The sequence below is a fragment of the Buceros rhinoceros genome, unplaced genomic scaffold (genome assembly GCF_000710305.1).
Source record: "Buceros rhinoceros silvestris isolate BGI_N320 unplaced genomic scaffold, ASM71030v1 scaffold10054, whole genome shotgun sequence".
In the NCBI taxonomy this organism is placed as follows: domain Eukaryota; kingdom Metazoa; phylum Chordata; class Aves; order Bucerotiformes; family Bucerotidae; genus Buceros; species Buceros rhinoceros.
This window is the reverse complement of record NW_010408844.1, coordinates 43,506-63,682: the sequence shown is the minus strand read 5'-3', so window position 1 is coordinate 63,682 and position 20,177 is coordinate 43,506. Positions and strand designations below refer to the sequence as shown.

General features: G+C 41.8%; 1 protein-coding gene across 1 annotated transcript in view; it reads left to right on the top strand.

The window, feature by feature from the left end:
* Positions 1 to 13,269, top strand: part of SYTL5 (synaptotagmin-like 5) — a 51,925-nt gene extending 38,656 nt beyond the window's left edge. The window contains exons 11-17 of the mRNA XM_010135012.1: positions 734 to 912; positions 1,762 to 1,864; positions 4,043 to 4,204; positions 7,894 to 8,002; positions 9,670 to 9,805; positions 12,308 to 12,516; positions 13,127 to 13,269. Coding sequence (XP_010133314.1) covers positions 734 to 912; positions 1,762 to 1,864; positions 4,043 to 4,204; positions 7,894 to 8,002; positions 9,670 to 9,805; positions 12,308 to 12,516; positions 13,127 to 13,269 — 1,041 coding nt within the window. The remainder of the gene's footprint in view (positions 1 to 733; positions 913 to 1,761; positions 1,865 to 4,042; positions 4,205 to 7,893; positions 8,003 to 9,669; positions 9,806 to 12,307; positions 12,517 to 13,126) is intronic.
* Positions 13,270 to 20,177: the final 6,908 nt, after the last annotated feature.

Below are 20,177 nucleotides of genomic sequence, written 5' to 3'. Positions count from 1 at the left end.
GCAGTGTGCGTATTGTTCTGGTTTTCTTTAAAAAATATTTAGTTTTTTCCTAATTGAAACCTTTTGGAAGAGGAAATCCTCATAACAATGCTCCGTATGGTGTGAGTGAAACAAAAAGAGATTGTGGGATGATCTATTACACTGCTGTGGAAAATTTTGTGGGGTTTTTGCTAAGCTTGTTTGGCTTTGGAAAAATTGCTGAAGTGGTGGATATAGAATTTTGCTTATTCATTTAGAATTACTAATGACAGTTGGGTGTCACCTGAAACAAACTTACACCATGTCTGTTATTGGAAGCATCCTTGTAACTTTTTCTAGTGGTTCTGTCAGAAGTTGTCTGATGAGAGACAGTAAAAATCAGTCGGAAAGGCTATTTTTTTTTTTTTTTTAATTTCTTGGAACTTATGTGAGCTTGCAGTTTATATAGCCTATCAGCTCTTCAGTTCATGCAGGAATTAAATAGTGGTTATTTAGATTTAGTCATATTTATAAATAGGTTTGAGTCCTGCATATAAAAGCATCAACTGTCTAGACGTTTAAGCTGTTATTAATTCCAGTTCTTATTCCCTTTTATGATGGATAGAAGGAAGTGGTATTTCTGCTCTATATCTGTTTTCATAACTTAACCAGTGTGACAATATTTCAAGGCTATGACTATACAAAAAGAAAAAGGCAGATACTGTAAATGAGTAATTTGTTTAAGCCTCTAATTCCTTTTTCTCCGCCCCTCCAGACTAGCATTAACAGCATGCTAAGTGTATATAGTGAAACTGGTGACTATGGCAACGTGAAGGTCAGCGGAGAAATCCTTCTCAACATCAACTACAGCTATAAAACAGGTGCCCTCAACATCCTGGTAAAAAGTTGCAGAAACCTGGCCGTTGCAGATGAGAAGAAGCAAAGGACTGATCCGTAAGCACAGAAAACAATTTCCTTTGAGGCTTTGCTAGGGGTGTCCTCCACTACGTCATGTGCAGTGACGTAGCCTAAGGTTGTGATACGAGCCCCAGAACTTCCAGGATCCTGTTGCTCCAAGCCGGTGTTTTGGTGATGGTTGGTTTTGATTCCCTGTGGGAAGTGAATTTTCAAGATGTTTCTTAGGGCAACATGTGCCTGTTCTGCGGAAACAATGAGATCGCTTTAATTATCGACCTGTTTGATAGCAATAGCTGCAAAAAGGCAGAAAACAGGAAAGAATAGAGAGGCTGAGCTGATTTCTTCTAGAATCAAAACTAAAGTATATGAGGAGAGTGATGTTTTGGAGGGAGGGCGAGAGATAACTTTGGTTTTATGCATCCGTAGATTAACTTTGCAAGGACCGGGTTTTCTGAGCTTCTCAGTATTATTTTCAGTATAATATGCAAACTTCCTCATCAGGGAGTAATAATTCATGTCTCTAACCACGTGTGATCCTATCGTATGCAAGGTATGAAGTCTTTCATTTTCTTGTGTTTGGACTCTATGTGTTTTCACATGTAACCAGTCCGTAATCATATCCTACAAAAGGGAAAAAGCTTAGGAAAGCTTTTCGCCTTTCTGAGGACTAGTAAATTAATCTAGCTTTGCTTTTTTGTTATTCTGATCTTACCTGAATCACATTGCTGGGTTTATAAATAAAGACCATGCCCTTCCATGTTTCACATACTCTCTGTGTACATTGTTTAGACGCAAAAATTAATTTCCTTGCATGTGTTGCTGATGCAGCCTTGCTCAAACTGGTCACTTTTATTCCTTGCTAACAATTTAATTCTCAACCTGCAGATACGTCAAAGCCTACCTTCTGCCTGATAAGTCCCGCCAAAGTAAACGCAAGACCAAAATTAAAAGTAACAGCACCAATCCAGAATTTAATGAAACGCTGAAGGTGAGAACACTGTGTGTCTCTCAGGCTGTGGTGAATGTTCCACTTGTTCTCACAGGTGTTTTCTGTCAGTTTTCCAGAATGGAGATTAGAATTTGGAAGAGATGCCTCGAAAGGAATGTATTTAAGCAAAGCCGTCTACTAATCCTATGAGTTGTAATTTCTGGCTTTCAGCACTGAGGAAGTGTTTTTGATTGATTCTTCCCTTTAGAAGTAAAACTTCTATTAGTTCCCATAAATCTCTTTCAGAACTGCTGATGTTTCTGTCTAATCTGAGCTCAGAGGTGTTTAAAAGCACCTTAAAGATTTTCCTAAGTCTTACATTAGCAACTGATGCCAAAATAGAACTAGATTAAAACTTCCCAACTAAGTAATTTTGAAGACAAAGTAACTTTTGCAGAAAAACCTGAGTTTCTCTGGAGAGTTTTTCTTATCAAAGTCAGTTCTGCTTTAAAAAATAATGCAAACAACAGCTTCACTGCCCGCGTCCCTAAAAATCTGTGATGAAGATTGTTTTCTATTGCAAAAGACAATGACAGATTACTTCTTTGAGGCGTGGTGGAGCACAGAGCCCATCATCTTCATTTGTTGCCTTTTACCCATGTTCACTACAGAGGCTGAACCCTTTCACGCTTCTCATGAGCTGCTCGTTCACTTCCTCGGCTCTGCGCTGGAGGTGGGAATGGCAGAGTTTCTGCCCAGTTCACTGCCTGCCTGGTAGCTGGACCACAAGGCTACTGGTGATTCCCCTTCCCTGTCGATGGATGAGGATTATCCCAGCTGGCTGTCATAAGGCCAGAAACTCGTTTTAGTTTCTCCTGAATATAATTTTTTTAATTATTATTTCAGTGACGTTTTAAATAAGTTTCTTATAGTAGATGCTACTAGATGTTCCCTGGCTAGTATACTCGGCTTAACCTGGCTTCAAAACCATTTTGCAGACTTAGACTCACTCGGTCTGGCCAGACTGCTGGCCAAGGGAGTGTTTCTTGTATAACCTCATTTTTAAATGGTTTGTAGTAAAGTTAAGACCTGCCTGAACTGGAAAGGGGGAAAAAAAAGTTAAGATGCTCTTTAGCAAGGAACATAGCACTACACATGTTTGCTAGTAGAGGACTTGGTTAGGATAGGACCTAGCAGCAGCTTGCTAAAAATGTGAGCTGTGATAAAGACAGCTCACTTGAATTGTGGCTGGGTAAGCAAGAGCTACGTCTGTTCTCCCCAGCTGTTACTACTGTTAGAGAAGAAAAATAATTAAATCCATCTGTGTCTTCCCTCTTTGAGTTACTGTTGCTAAATACGGTATCTGCCAGAGTGGAACTGTTGGCATCTAGGATTAAGTGTTGTGGACAGATCTGTACGCAAACAGCCTACTCGTGTGGCTCGCCCACTGACTTGACTGTTTTAGCTTTCGGAGATCTGTGTCTGCACCCAGATGTTACTCTTGATGCCAAAAGACAACATCTGGGTTTCCTCAGCTAAGACTAGGAGAAGGGTGAATTTCAGGGAATTAATGGGCCTTCTACTAAAAGCAGAGCGTGGAGCTAGAATTCCAGATGTTTATAATTTTCCGTGTACTCGCTAGAATACAATGTTTCTTCAGAGGAGGTTTTTAATAGCTTTCAAAACCAACAATGCTTATTAAGACTGAGACGCTTGGTGAATGCTTTGCAGCTACAGTTTTACTTGTTTTCAAAACAATTTTTTGAAAGTTACAAAGATCCGATTGAGAAGGATAGGAGGATGCTCTTTCTAGATAGTAGTGTACAGCAGGCTCTCTTTAGGGGTGAAAGAACCAGCGGGATTTCTTCGGACAAACTCAGCTTTGACGTTCATCTGCTTGTTTTACATAAACCTCTAAGGAATTAACAAGATCATAGCTTTAAGCATCCCAACTTACTTTATAGTTATAAATACTCTGTAAACAATACAGAAAAAACCCACAGCCATGATAGTAACATTAATTACTCTTAGATTCATACTCAAAGAAAAGAGTTAGGTTTAACATGAGCATTATGAGCTTTCCAGCTATCAATCTTGTTTGCAAAGAAAACAAATCTCTCTTTCATGCTTCATTTGTTAGCTGCTGTGGGCTTTGTGAGGTAGAGCTGTAAAAGGCTCCACGGAAACTATTATTCATGCTTATTCTGAGAGTTTCTCTTTCTCTTTCTCTGTTGGTAGTATGTCATCAGCCACACACAACTAGAAACCAGAACCCTGCAGGTTTCTGTCTGGCACTACGACAGATTTGGACACAACTGCTTCCTTGGGGAGGTGGAAATTCCATTTGATTCCTGGAACTTCGAAAATCAGGGCGATGAGTGGTTTGTGCTCCAGCCCAAGGTAAGGCTTTCCAGGGGCTAGTGAAAGTGGTGCAAAGCAAATTTAGCAAGGCTTAGCTATTTTTCCTTCGGAAAGTGTTTATAAAATGATGACACTGAGTGCCTAACTTGGTAATAAAAATGCCTTTGTTCTTTATTCAATCAAAACATACCGGTTTTAAAGTCTTCATGAAAACTTTACATGTGATGAGCTACTTAAAAACAAATAAAAAACCCCCTTTTAAATAAACTGTAGATTCATCTTGTAATAAACTATAGTGGAGAAATGACCCGGTAAAGAAATTGATGATATTTTTAAAATAAACCAAAGGACTTTTCTACCACATCCCCCTATCCAACCCTTAACAGTTTATTCTAGAAATAGATCTTTTTTATTTCAGTTCAAAGTACTTCATGCTTTTCAGCCGTGACAAAATGACTTCTTAATCTCTTATTCACCTTAATTAGGGAGATACAACATAAGGCTTTTTTCTCAGCAAGTAAATCAATTGGTCTGTGAAACAACTTGCATTGTACTTACTAAGGATGGAGTGAATTCTGTCTCCAGGGCACTCTCTGCTTTAGCAAAGGTGTTTATTTTTGGAAGAGATTCAAAGAGCTGTTGTAAACTACCGGATTAAAGGCTTCTGCCTTCTTGCTCCTGCAGCAGCCAAAATCCCCAGAAGTTCCAGTGGTTTGACTGCCATTTCAGAAAGTGTATTTTTCTTGCTGCAGAAAAATCCAAGGTTTTACTGCAAGTGATGTGGAAATAGACTCTGACTTGCTCGCTCTGTGTTCATTATTTTGAAAGGAAATAGCGTTATGTTCAGGGTTTTAGGAGGGAGTGTTTAATTTGTGCCTTTCAGGGGGAGATGGATCTCACTGCTGTATAATTAATTTCTAGGTATAGCCCTTTGTGAGGCTTACATCTAAACTGTCACAAGTTTAGATTTCAGTACATAATTTGCCAGAACGTACAAAAGGAAATTGGTCTCTTCTTTGAAAACTTACACACCTCACACTTTGAAAGTGGCAAGGAAGGTCATTCCCAGTTCCCTAGTTCAGCTTTGTTGTTAAGGGTGACCATCAGCTCTTCCTTCATGGTCCAGACAAGGTGAGACCAGGCAGAGAAAGTGGCTAACGACGGCAAACGCCTTTCAGTCAGCGCTGTGTCCAGACCAGGGTTGTACCCTTCTCCTTACGAGCTTGCTTCGTATAAGTTACTTTTGTTGGGTCTGCTCCTGAAGTAGAAGAAATGCCTACTACAGCTCCATCACAGCTCTGATGGGTGTCTGATGCTACTCTTGTTTAGAACACAACAGTATTTAGTCTACAGCAAAACAGATGCATTTAATCTACAGCAATAAGATACACACCTAGGCTCTGTTTTACTTGTAGTCTGTATGCAATGTTGGTCTGAAATAGACCTTCTTCTCCTGCAGAAGTCTCTTCAAAATCTCGTTTCAGTCTTTGGGGATTTGTGTGTGCATGTGGGTGAGTTCTTTTAATCCCAATGGGGGGAAAAGGAAAAAAAAAAAGACAGTCCTGCTCAGGACAAAAGTAATGAGGTGCTAAGTGTTTCAGACACTCCAGCTGGAAGATGTTGTCTGATTATTTCCAAGCCCATTGAAAGGATTTTTAAATGAGTTCTTTGGTAAAAAAGAAAGCAAACACAGAATTGGTCTTGTCTGCCTCCTAAGTTGTTGTGAATAATGTGTCTTAACTTAAAATGCTGCTAAGTTTTCTGATCAGCAAAGATAATACTTTTAAAAAATATTAATGATTGCATTTTTAATTTTTGAAAGAGCACAGGTTAATACACACGCACAGTACGTGCTGTTCTCCCATATTATCTGCCTGATAGAGACTGGACTGGCAGTGAAATGTTTCCTGGGGTTCACTACAGCATTTTATTTGCTCTGTCATGGATCATTTAGCTGCTTTAGTGAAAAGATGGAGACTTTAAAATGTGTTTCTTCTATAAGCATTGAATATCTGTTTTCAAGAGGAGAAAGACGAGAAAATAGTTCTGTGGTTAAAGAGAGGGGACAGAGTCTAGAGCCATGTTATGTGCTGGCCTTGGAAGAAAGGTTGATGAATTGTTCCTGATGTAAGAACTTATACCATCACTTGTCCAACAGTAGAACGGAAAAAATAATCCTTGCTGCCTTTATGGCAAACTTGACCCTAAACTTGCACAGTTTAGACCGTAAGTGAGCTGTCTGACTGGCAAGATTTGGATGTTGCGCAAATTATTCCACAGCCACTTACAACAGGTTTTTTGTGCACTGTTGTAGCAACTGGCATCAAACAGTGGTGGAGACAGGACCGTTTTTCTCGGAGTCAATGCTGAGATGCCTGTGTTGCTGTAAAAGTGCTTCAGAGTCTCAAAAGGGCCATGTTGTTGTCCCTAGAATTCCTTCGTCACCTGTCCCATCCTTGTGTACAGACATAGCCCCACCAAGCGTGGTTAGTGCCTTAGCCTGGAGTCTGTGGGGTGAAGGCAGTGCTGACTCTGTGCGTGTCACTGTATGTACTTCTGCTGGGGTTCTCTTGGTTCTGTTTTCTCTTGATAATAGAATTTTGACGTTCCTGGGGCAGTCAGGAAACAAGCTGAATGCACTTCAGAGAAATACCGTCACTGACGAGACGTTCATCTATAAGCATTTCTTTAAAGGCTTCTGTGGTACCTTGGTGTGTGTCTCTCAGCACTTGAGGGTCCTCTCTACACATGTGCTTTGTCCCTGTTGAGGGAGAGATCAGGAGGATTTGTTGATTTGTTCCCATGCTCTGAAGTACATACAGAAACGTAAGCATCTGAGTGGTCCCACCTCCGTTAGTGGATATCGCTGAGCAAGGTTAGCGTACGGCTGAGTTCTCCATAGACCTGATCTCTAATGTAAATGTACAAGACTTCTTTTTTTTGCTGCACTTTATTTTTCTGGAAGTCATGTTGAACTGACATAACGTGTTCTCTTTGTATTGCATCTATTGCTAGTTTCCAACTTCTTACAATGCAAACGGAAGTTCATCAGGAAGGCTTAATTTTCTTCTAAACAAGGTGCTCTGAAGAGCACTGAAAGCATTCTTCCTGGGCAAGATTCAAATATTTCTAAAACAGAAGGATATAGAAATAGTAGCTGTGTAGAAAAAGCAAAGGACACTAGCTTTCAATGAGTTTTGTTTTGTTTTTTTTTTTTTTTTTTTTTTTTTTTTTTTTTTTTTTTTTAATTTGAGAGCTGGACTCTGGTCTCTTCCATTGCCTTGGTTCCCCACACCTCCATTCCAAGAGTGACTCCTCTAAAGTACATGAAACCAATTATGGTCTAAAATCCCAACTGGGGAAAATAAGGGCTGAATGGCAGCTTAAATTAGCTACAGTTTTTATGTCCAGAAAGAAGTTTGAGGGGTTTTTCTTCCTGTTTGCTTTCTTCACTTATTCATGCCTGGTATCTCTCTCCTCTCTGTGTTCACTGAAGAGTATCTAATGCCGCCTGGTTTTATTCTTCTGAGAGCTTGCATTCCCTGGCTTGTGAAGTTTTCTAAATGTGATTATATTCAATCCGGAATGTCTAATTATCTGAAAACGGGCTGGTGTGTCTTGATAGTTTGAGAACACTATTGGTACAACAAAACTAAAATCAAAAGGAGAAGGTGAATGATCAGCCTTAGCTGGATTTCTGCTTACTTGACTTATTTATTTCTTTTCAGGTGGAGGTTGCAGCAGATGCTGGGCTTCAATATAAAGGAGAACTGACAGTTGTTTTACGTTACATTCCCCCCGACAGAAACCTAATGCTTCCTCTAGGGCAGTTTCAAGGTAAAGCAGACATTAATGGCAGCATATGGTGACATCCCTCTGGCTATTAAAAATCCCCATCTATGATGAAGTAATGATGATCATTAGTGATTATTGCAATCACACTTAAATATGCTAGTTGTCTTTATCTGTGGAAATTTTGAATGTGTTTCTCCGGCTCCATCCCCTTCGCTTACACTGAAGTTAATGACAGAGAAGGGGAGTATGCAGTCCAGTGTTGATGCATGGCTGTGACCTAATTAAAAACACTTCAGACGTTAGATAACATGACTGAGGACAGCCACACAGAAATAAATGGTCTGCATCGTAGTCTGTGGGTTCTTTGTTCAGGTAGTTATATACAGCATACTGGTCAAAGTAATAGACTTCACTTCGTTCTTCATGCTTAATTATCCTTAAGCTTATCTGTCTCCTCACTTCCACTCTTTTTTCACACTGCTTTACCTCTGCTGGGTTTTACTGTGTTACTGCTGTAATTCAGTCCTGTAAAATATTATTTGATTTAGGGCAAGTCGTCATTTTCATCGACAATGAACAGGGGAAAATAGTTACTAACTGTTTGCACTGTAGTAGCATGAGGAACGGCAACCATCTGAAGTGAAAGCAATCACTGGGGAGCCCCTGAGGGTACACGGATATACCAGACACAGGTATCGCTGTCTTAGTGACAGCGTTGCTTGTTGGCATTAGGGTTGTGCTCTTTGCAACCGGACTTGCCTATCCCGCGTTGGCCTTTTCAGCCATCAGCGCGCTCGCAGTAAGCGTGGGGAAAGCCCTGCCCAAATCTTCGTCTGCGAAGCCAAGCCGTGATGATTAATAGATGTATTAGACTGTTTTCTTTTTCTTTCTTTTTTTTTCTGTCAGATTACATTCCCTCCGCTAGCAGTAATTCCAAGGTTTTCTCTCTTAAAAGCTAATTGCTCTCTGAAAAGTCCAGATATTCACTATCTGCATTTTCTAAAACTAGTACATTTTAACATCACTCCTGATCTTTTTTCTACCATTTCAGCTGGCATCTGTGTGTACAATTCCCACTGACAAGCCTCTTAGAATCTGTAGCAGCGTGTACACACGTGGAATACACATGGTGTATTTCTGCGTTTTACACTTTGAATTTACACCTTATGGTGTAGGGCTGCCTTAATACCAGTGGTGGAAGTGGATTCTGAGAAGAGGGTAGGACTTACAGGACAAGCAGTTCTTTGTGTCCAGCACAGTAATCCATGAATACTTGTATTTGGACAGGGCTTCAGGTAGGGCGCTCTGTGTCCAGCAAGGACCAGCTGGTTCCATAGACAAGTTCTTCATCAAATACGGAGTGATTTTTCTTCTGAGAAGAGGGCAGGACTTACAGGACAAGCAGTTCTTTGTGTTCAACATGAATACTTGTATTTGGACAGGGCTTCAGGTAGGGCGCTCTGTGTCCAGCAAGGACCAGCTGGTTCCATAGACAAGTTCTTCATCAAATACGGAGTGATTTTTCTGTCCCTGCTTTATTAGTTTCTCGACCATAGAGAATCCGAATCTCCTCGTAATGAATACTTTAATCCCATTGTAGTAGACAATTAAAGAAAAAAAATCAAGCAAAGTCCATTTACATTTCCAAATCAGTCTTGCAGTGTATATATAATTGATGATGATGATGTTGCAACTCTGTCTATGTATAGGAAAGAAGAGCTTTAAAAAAGGAAAAAAAGGAGACTCTCACATGCCATCTGGAGGTATTTTAGAAGTCCTCATCAAAGAAGCAAAGAATTTAACGGCAGTGAAATCAGGAGGCACATCTGACACTTTCGTGAAAGGGTCTGTGGTTTTTTTTCCTCCCCATTTTTTAATCTCTGCACTGAATCATATTCTGGCTGACCCAGTTTTTTCCCTGTATATGTGTGCATGGAGTGTCAGTCCTGAAGAGTCACTGGCACCTTGAAATGGTAAGAGAAGGATGCTGTGGAACAAGGGCAGAGAGGCACAAGTTGTGTTTAAATAGCGCGCAGTAAAGAAGCAGAGCCATTCACACGTGAATGCCCGGTGCCAGTGTGCACGCTGTTATAGCAGATAATCTTCGGAAAAATGAAAATGCTGCCGCTGAGTCGGCAGAGAGAGGTAGGTGAAAATTCATCACTCTTGGAGACAAGAACTTGTAAATCAGGGTTCTTACACTGGAAATGATACCTGATCTGGTGATGACATTTATATTTTGGGGAAATTGAAACAGTACACATTTGTTACTAAAAGGAATTAGCTGGACTACATCTTGAATAAGAAACTTATTTTCAGGAAGATACAAGTCTGTTTGGGTTCCGTGTAACGCTGCAAACAGCAGCGATAAAAGCTGGCATGCTCCATCAGGCTGAGGTGCTTTCTGATGGATGGCACCTGAAACATGCCAAATGAGAAAATTCATCATCTGTACGAGGAAACTCTGTTTGGATTCAAGTAAATATGCTAAATGAGAGAAGATTTTTCTCTCTTACGCTATAATTAGTTTGGAGTTTGTTTTTTTTTTTCCTAGTGGTTTAGCTGGGAAAGCTCTTTGGCGTGTATTACAGCGTCGAGGAGCACTTTTAAACCCCAAGGGTTTCCAGCAAGTCTGTCACTGACTTCAAACTCCAATCGTGTCTCATTGTTAGCATTTAATATCCTTTGACAGACGATGTTAAAATATTCTGCTCTGGTGGTTTTCAGGTTTGATTTTAAAGATGCATAATTTTAAAAAATTTGAAGTCTGTGTCACTTAGATGCCAGTATGCATGTGGGTGCACAAAAATATACATAGTATGACGTATATGCACCTTTTTATTAGATAAGTGGCATTTTGTGTTGGACAGTCAAAGTCCAAGCTGTACAGAAAATGCTACATTTTGGCTATACTTGTGTTTCAATAAAATGAACATCATCCCGCGTGCCTCATTATATTGGATTTTTCAAAACCATAAATTCTGTGTTAGAATTTAGGAAGTATAGGATAGCTTAAAACATTTTTCTTTGCCAGTTTTTTCCCCTCAATGCTAGCTTTCAGTATTGCTGATTTTTAGATATGCCCTAGTCCATTAGTAATGGTTTGAGTGGCGTTTCTAAACGGGAACCGTACAAAATATCCTGGCTTTAAGTCCTTGGTGGAGCTGAGAATTTATTTTGATCCTGTAGTGTGCTTCAAACTATCGTGAAGATCATAGACTTCGTGTAGAAAAAGTTTGAGCTATTCTTCCTAACTATTTGTATTTGTTCTCCCACGCCATCTCTCTTTCCTGAGAGATGTTACAGCATTTTCTTTTACTGAAAATAGACTGTCACATCCCACTGTGCCTTGTTCCCACCTGGGGCTTGCAACAGACTTCGGCGAGAACATGCTGTCAAAGCCTTTTTAACATGAGCAGTAGCAATCCATGGCCAATAGTTCTCTGGACTATCTTTAGTCAGCGGTGTCTGCTGCTGTTGACATGGATTTCCTTGGGCTGTTGGTCTGTTGTGTCATGACCCAAATGAACAGTTGAGTTGCCATGAACCAGTGGAGGTGCTGCAGCATTCTAATCTGCACTGCTGGCTTGAGATAATTGGCTATAATTAGCTCACAGTTAGCCCCCTCCAGTACACTAGCTCAGGTTCATCGTCAAGTAAGAGCTTGCACAGGAATTCTGGCTGAGGTCTAGTGATAGTATTTGTTTCTATGTCTGACTCTTCAGTATTCAACAACATAGTTATTCCATTAGCTTTGCTGGAGGAGGTGAAGGTACAGGCTACAAAAAATTGTAGGCACCTCTGATTTTAAACTGGAGTATTACGTTCTTTTAGTTTCACCAAAGGAATTCTCCACTAAAAGCAAAATGTGAAGACCTTGTCAGACTTTACGACATTTGTGTTTCTGCACTCAGGAGGGCTTTAGGCCACTTGAATTAATGATGCTAACCTGCTGAAGTTCCTTCCTTGTCAGTCATTTCCGTTTCTTTCTGGACAATATCCTGTCCTGCTTTGAGGGGGACACTGGACGAGGTGATTCCCCCTTCTAGCCAACATTTTTATGATTCTATCTGTTTTTAGCCTTGTCGAAATAAAGAAGTGTGCGGTTAAGACCCATGACTTGGGGCTAGGAGACCCAGTCCAATTTCTGCTGGTGATAACTGACATTGGAACAACAAAAATAGAGTACAGATGCAAAATATGCACTTCAGGTATACGCTTAATTTAGTAACAGTGGGGAGATGGGGTCCTGGCCCCATTTTAGCCTCTCTACATGATTGTAATTCTTTGTGAATATTATATGACAACCCATCTACATATTCAATTTTCCTTTTCTTTTTCTCTTAGATACCTGCTCCCAGATGACAACAAAGCTACAAAACACAAAACTCCCATAATAAAAAAGAGCGTGAACCCCCAGTGGAATCACACCTTTGCTTTCAGTGGTTTGAATTCAAAGGATATACGTAACGTCTGCCTAGAACTGACTGTGTGGGACAAGGAGTCACTCTCCAGTAATATTTTTCTGGGAGGTGTCCGTTTGAGCACTGGAAATGGTAAGGTGCTATCTGACTCGTGATTGTTTTTTTCTGCCCTCCTTCTTCCTCACCCCATGTGCTTCATGTATATGAAGGACAGAAATGTTACCGCATGTATATATACTGGAAAGTAAATGGGAAGTTGGGGAAATTGAAAGGGAGAGAAGGCAACATGTAAGCTGTAGATGATTTAGTTCTTTCCTCCATGGAGTAAGACACAAAAATTTGGCGCCTAGTTGTACTTCTGCGCAGTCTAGAAGAACTGGAAATACCTTGGAAGCATTTCTTAGCACCCCAGTAAAACGGAGAAGACTCCTTCATCCAGCAGCAGTCTTTCTGCTGACAATGGTGTGATCTGGAAGAAGCGTGAATCCACTCTCCCCCTGTTAGGAGAGTTACTTGTGGTGCAGAGTGGAGAGGTCTATGTGCTGCTGCCCATGAGTCACAAAGGAGTTTAACGGCAAACCGGCGCTCTTCAGGAGCCGCCCGTTTTTAGTATAACTCCCTGTACAGAGGGTAGCGTAAAGTGCTTGTCATCTTTCTTGTGCACTGTTGGAGAGAACGAGTGAGGAGATTAAGTAACTGCTTACTAATATGGTAAAATGCCTCATGTTTTTGTAATTGCCAGGTGTAAGCAATGGCAAGGAGGTTGACTGGATGGATTCTCAAGGGGAAGAGCAACACCTCTGGCAGAAGATGATTGACAGTCCAGGAGCTCCTGTGGAGGGCATATTAATGCTGAGATCCAGCATGGGAAAACGCAGACTCTGAAAGACTTTAACTACTGCGGGGTACCACAGGTACTCCAGACTTCAGCGGCGTTCGAGCTCTTGTCACTTTGCCCACTTGAAAGTGGGGAAGGGTAGTACTCTTTGCCTTGGATATTGAGGCTCTGGGTGAGATTTTAATGCATTCTGCACTTTCACACGCATGTTTTAAACCCAGGTTTATTGTACGGATTATGTTTCTCCTGAAGCCAGTGAGCATTTGAGCTTGTACAGAGACCGGACTGGCTCTCTCTATCCCTTCTGGTGACTGGTGCACAGCTGATGAACACCTCTGCCTGGGAGGGGCACGGGGCAAGAAAATTCTCTGGTTAGTCCTTTAGCAAGAAATGCCTGGTTTACATTATCTTCTTCTGGGTCCAAGATGGCCTAGAAGACAGCAGTGACACAGTACAAGCAGATTCAGATGGAGTCTGTGCCTTGGTATTTGAAAGAAATGAAGCCATATTGTTATGAAGAATAACAAACAAGGTGTCTTTATCACGTTTGCTTGCTGGGCTGTGCAGTGTGCAGGAGGGCAGGCTTCGGGTCAAGCAGCCCACCAAGGAGGGCCAATGCACTGTGGTGCGTACTAGAAATGGGCAGCAGGTGAGCTGGCAGACAGTGGCGGTGTTCTGGCATTCTCTGTGTCATTTTAACGCACGGTAAAAAAGGCAGACTTGGTGCAACACAGTCGAAGAGCCTCTAATGAAAATAAATCGTAACAAATCCCCAAATATTTTCCAGAACTAAATGGTACTACTGTGTTTTTCGTTCTGTTGACAGCTCTAGCCAAAGCCTTCTGATGTCACTGGGCAGAGGGAATATGCTCATATGACTGTTTCCCTTTGACACGTCACTGAGAGGAGATACGTGCTGGCTTGGGACATGGTTAGCTAAGACCTTGCTTCAACGTATTGGGCAGTAAAGCGATGGGATTAAAGCATGTGCTGGAGTGATCTACACAACCGTGGAACTTTCTCTGAGTGGTCTGGGATCCCGTTTAGTTGTGCCCATGCATGTTAATTATTAACCAGAGTAGGATATTTTTCCCTCCTGAATATGCCCCTTTGAGTTAACAGTGGATTTAGTGATAAGAATGGGGTCTGGCCAGTTCGATCATTAATCTTATTAACTGTGACAATTGTTCAAGAATAATTTTGCCATTTGGTTTCCTTAAGTGATTTTGCATCTCCTTAGATCCTCCATCTTTAGGGGACTTATGCTGGTCGTAAGTGAGGAACATGCTGTTTGGAATAGCTGTTGTGGGCTGCTCTTAACAAAATGAGACAGGATTATAATCTTTTTCCACAGACAGCACGCGTCTGTTCGTAAGATCAGATAGTGATATAATTGCATGGCATGTGATTCATCCGGGAAACATCAGCCAGCTCACAGGCAGGTTTTTAAGTTCTGCCTTTTCCTTCCAAAGGACCGAAATTTCGTTCTGAGCCTGTACCTTAAATTATAGACCTGGTCTATGAATAGACTGTAGGTGCCAGCGGCAGTTCAGCATATGCAAGGAACAATCCTATCGGGAAAGTTATTTCAGCCAGGGCGGTGCTGTTTGGTTTTGATGGTTTTTGTTTGTTTGCCGTTGATGGGATTGGGAGTTGTACAGTGAAATCACCTCCCAGGTTAGCAGAGACAGTTCTGCGCTACGGTAGCATATCATAGGTATCACACTCTGCCTCCAATGAGCATCGTGTAAACGCTAGAGCCACTTGGAAAGCTTTGCTGCTCCAGGATGTTATCAGTACGTTTGTAGGAAGCATTTGATTTGTGGAAAATGTCATATTTAATTATACCTCTTATTCTCTTCCTCTACAAAAAAAAAAAAAATATTCTGGATTGGAAAAAGCACAAGATGATTAACTGCAGATGTGATTTCTTGTTTTCCATATATTTGAATTAATTGCCTATAATTGTGCGTCATCATGTACTGTGTGTTACTAGGCTGAACAAAAAGACAGAAAGCCAGGAATTAGACTAACGCCTTCCTTTTGTATGTAAGTTTATGGTATTGAAAGTGCATGAATGGTCTATTCAAGGCTAATTTTTAGGAGAAAATAGCCACAATTTTAACACTGATTCATAAACTCCATCCCCGAGTAAACAGACACAGAAGAGCTGATGTTTATAAAGCATTCTTCCAAGCAGACTCGAATAACCGAGGATGCATCAGTGGAGAAGAAATCTGTACAGCGGATTTTGAAATGTGTTGTACGATGCATTTTACTCTGATACATATTTTTCTAGCAAGGTAACTACAGGGCTTTCACCACCATTCCCCCCACCCCCCGTGATTAGATTTTGACAGTTTGACCCATCAAAGAAGAATAAAAGTACAACTTTTGCTGTAAAACATCAGGTGGGGTCGGTAAATACACCCTCAGACAGTGTGGTTATTTTCAGAATCCCTCGAAATGAACCGACGCTGAGGGCTCTCCAAGCCTTGCCGTCAGGCGTGGGCACACAGCCCTGCTCTCCGCAAGTTTCTCTCTCGGTTCATCAGCTATAGGGGGACTGCGGGCTGTTAAATGTTGATGCTCTTGTTTGCGTGCATAGGTGCCACAAGCAGGCTAAAAGAGGTTGGAAACCTCCTCCCCATTTCCTCCACCTCCATCATGTTACGTGTGGGGGAAGGTGGGAGGAAAGCTGCAAAGCCAAGGGACACTGTTGCCATCTTCTTGTGCTCATCAAAGTGCCATTGCCTTCCTCAAATGCCTTTTAGATGCCACATTTTGATCTTTATTTCCCAGCTAGTTGATTTAGCAGATGGTTTAAGAGAGAAAGCATTGGGATGGTGAGTTTGCTGTGATCATGTTGCGTTAGACTGGAAGCTCATTCTTCTCTCCCTCTTCCAGTGCAAATTATGCTAAGCATGAAAGCAGCATCTTTATGTATTAATGTTTTATTTTTCTTTTTTTGCCTGGTTAGGCCCTGCCAAGTGCTATTATTATAAGTTGTATTCTACAAAATATCAACTAAACTGTAACAGCAGAGCAGCCGTTGAGCTGTACTAATTGATAAGGAGCGGTTGCAGTTAGACTGGCATAATTTTCCCTTCCTCAGGGGTACAAGAGAAAGGCTGCTTGGATCTCCTCCACCTCTGAAAAAGCGCTGAGAGCCCTGTTTCCATAGTTTACAGATACACACAAGACAGTAAGGGTTGAACCAGGATCTTTGCAAGGGTTTCTCTTCCCTTCATCCCTCGCTTTGGTTCAGCAACCCTCACCAGAACATCTGACCCGAGTTAATCTCCATTTGGAAACATCTGGAAGGGAGGCAGCAGGAGTCAGTTAAATGATAGCCCCAATTATTTTCATCCATATGAGGCAAAAACTGAAATTGTATTTCCCTACCGTACAGTCTTGATTTTCAGCACTTTGCAATGACAGAAATAACCGTCTCTCGAGAGCTGATCTGTGCACTTTGTAAACTTTGTTTTTAAATAGTTTTCTAAAAATTATTTATTTATTTTTATACGCGATGGTAAGGTTTGAGAACTCTAGAGAAACAGTGGTAGAATGCGTGATGAATTCCAAAATAGGATGCAGTCTTATTTGGCATGATGTCTTTTACCACAGCTCAGCAGGAGATGCTGAGAAGCATGCTACCAGAACCTTCCCACTGTGTCCGTGACGTTCCTGCCTGGTGATTTCACGTTTTGCAAATCCTGTTTGATAAGTGGTAATAATACAGTGTTAATTATACCGTGTATATCGACACTGATGCTCCAGACTGAATCTCAGCTTGCTGCTGTAGGTGTGGTTTACGTTGCTTTTGCAACTCACCCTTGCTGCATCTTGGCCCTTTATTTGGATCGGTTGTTTCAAGAATTCTTTGTGGCAGTAACACACACAAGGCTGCGTGCTACTGCTCCCAACAGCTTGGCGTGTATTTTTGAGGATTGTTCTAATTGTTGAAGTTTGCCTAAAGCCAGTTGTGGTCATTTGTTGCAGCAAACAGAGAATGTCACGAATCCCTCGTTCTGCCTTCGTTCCGCTTAAAATCAGCGGCTAGCTGTTTGTTTAATTATTCTGCTGGATGTGAACAGTAGTTGCAGTAAAGGGCATTGCAGCGTGTTAAGTTCTGCCCACGTTTAGAACAACAAAATGTTTCCTGCCCAGAACATTTTTGTACTGTGCGCTGCGTGCTTAGTTTTGTGGACAAAGGTGGCTGGTAATACACTCGCAGCTGTTGTCAAGATTACTGTTCTGTCTCTTAAATTAAAGTGCTGAAACGTTGTGGTGTTCTTGTTTCTTCAAAAATGCGTTAGAGCAAACCCCCAGCATGTCTCCCAGGAATGTCCCGTATTATCCCATTGAGGTGAGGATAAACTACTTATGAATAATGCAAGAGGCTTGCCGTGTCTTCGGAGGTGGGACTCCACTGACAGTGTCTCTGCTTTTTCTGCTTGTCTTAACTTTAACGCTTGAAGTGTTTTTAAGCTATTTTTTTATTTCATAAGTATTAAACCTGTTTTCTTTTTAACATGCAATTCTGAGCGTAAGGGAAATGTGGTGTTCTTTTGTCCCTTGCTAAAGAATTATTTCACATGTCCCTTAACCCTGCATGTTAAGCAGGTCCTCCCCTCTGTCCTGGAATCTCCTGCCTCTTCCCTGGTTCAAGGTCCTGTCCACTCAACAATTCAGGTATGTTCAAAATGCAGCTTTTCTGTAATTACTGGTGCTGTGGGTTGTTTTTCTGGTTTTGTTTTTTTAAAGAAAAAAAGCATTATCACTCAATTTATACTTTCAGCTGAGCTCTGTTCACTTCAACTTACCTCTCAGGGTTGAGGGCTGTCTTCCACCTTCTTCTGGTACTCCAGTTTCCTGTGGGTTTGTGGCTTGCTGTCCCATCCCAGCTGTCTGAGACAAACTAGGAGGCAAATAACACTCCCGGGGGCTGGGGCTGTGCTTGCCTCTGCACACTTTGCAGTAGTCTGAAAGTCTGGCTCAGTGCATTGGGTTCCTGCACCCGAGTGAAGAGGTTCACTGGTCTCTCAGCGTGATTTGGGCACAAGCAGCCGCCTCCTTTCCCCACAGACCGCGCAGTCTAGCTTGTTCCCACGCTAGTTTCCCTTGCCTTTTACAGCGCGTGCAGCAGTGGATCACTGCGTGGAAGACGCCAGAGAAATGCGTGTGCATCCGCAACTGCCAGTGTCCTCACCTGCTCCTCTAGCCAGGCAGCCTTGCTGCTTTCCGCCCTCCAGTGTCTGCTAATGCTTTCCCGCTTTTCCCTTCACCGCGCTGCAATGAAAACATACTCCAGCAACTGGCAGGGACCGAGAATGGGCAGCAGCTACACGGCCAAGAAGAGCTGTGCCGTCTTCTGATGGCGTGAAGCGTTTGCTCCATTTTCTTTTCTGTGGGTCTGCAGCACCAGCAGAGTCTGAGGTGAGTGGCCGCAAGCCATCAAGTGCTGAGATCGAATGGCCTAAGCTCCATTATTTTACCACCTCGGTTTAAACAGCAGGTTGCGATTGTAAGAGTGTTTACGTGGGCTTCAGGTTACCTTTTAGCCTCTGTGTTTACCTGATGTTATGCAGTCTGACTCATGCTTTTATGTAAGTACTGAGCTGTAACGAAGCTGCATGTCGTAGTCATATAGCGCAGAGCTGTGAGGCTCACTGGTGTTTTCATGAAAACGACTCACTCTGACCCAGAGGGGATGGTCTGAGCTTCTAGAACAGGGAAGTGCAACTTTAAATTTTGTCTCTGCGGGTGTAGGGGAGATGTGTGACAGCAGGGTTCGTTCCTATCAAATTACGTGGTGTCTTGGGTAGGATCTGGAGATAATCAGGTCATTTACAAAATCTGTGCTCGTGAGAAATTGCTGCCTCCCACAATTTATCCCAGTAGTTCTGTTTGCAAGAGCTGTTGCATGACAGAAACATTCTTTTGTGGTCTAAAATTGATTGAAGTCTTTTGGTTCATATTCAGAATTGAAAAGTATCTCCAGGTTGATGCAGGAACCTCCAGCCTGTGGCTGTGTCCACACCCCATGATCTGCCACTTCTCCTGCAAGGAACAGCCTGGCGGTACGAGTGGAAAGGACAAGACTTATGGCAGGTCTTGCCTCTTGGAAACAGGGTTATGTTATAAACAGGATTTACATGTCAACAGTGGTGGTAGGATTTGAGCTATGGCAAGAAGAGCCATGTTCGGAGTACGCACAGACTCCAGCCTGTGTGATTCTGAGAAAGTTGAATTTTCTGTTAAACGTTTAAAAAAAAAAGGCACTAGTGTAGATACTGCAGCTTGTTTACTCACTGCTATCTCTCTGGGACCAAAAGTCTCCAGAATGAATTACTGGAATATATTTGAATATTTGGAATTTATTTGAATATATAAATGCTGGGCTAAAGTCAGAAATGCCAAGTCCCTTGTTCAAACAGTCCTTTCCCAAAAGGCCAGTCTCCCCCATCTCTGCATAGCACATGTGCAGGCTGATTTGTCTCCCAAACAGAGATGGCACATGATGTTTTTCTCTGTTCCCCACAAAAACGTACAACAGAAAATGCCAGAAACCTTATACTACTAATCAAGAACAGCTTCTCGTAATCACAAGATTTTAATAGATGTTCCGTGTAGAACTATAACTAGTAATCCAATCACTCATGCACTCTCCTCCACTTAATTCAATTTCCTGTAATAGCCTAGTGATTGCAATCACTTTCCGGAGTGCAGCAATCGTAAAGCCTCGCTCCCGTTCACCCAGCCATGAAAGATGACTGACTGGGCACCTCAACCCAAATGGAGCAGCAGCAGACTGGGATTGCAGCAATAAAGTAGAAAAATCAGACCCATTAGAGGTTTGGGTTTTGTGTTTTTATTTTTTTAAATGTTAAATCACTGGAAATCAGTTGATGTGCTTTTTCAATGAGGAAAGTGAACAAGGGGGGAAAAA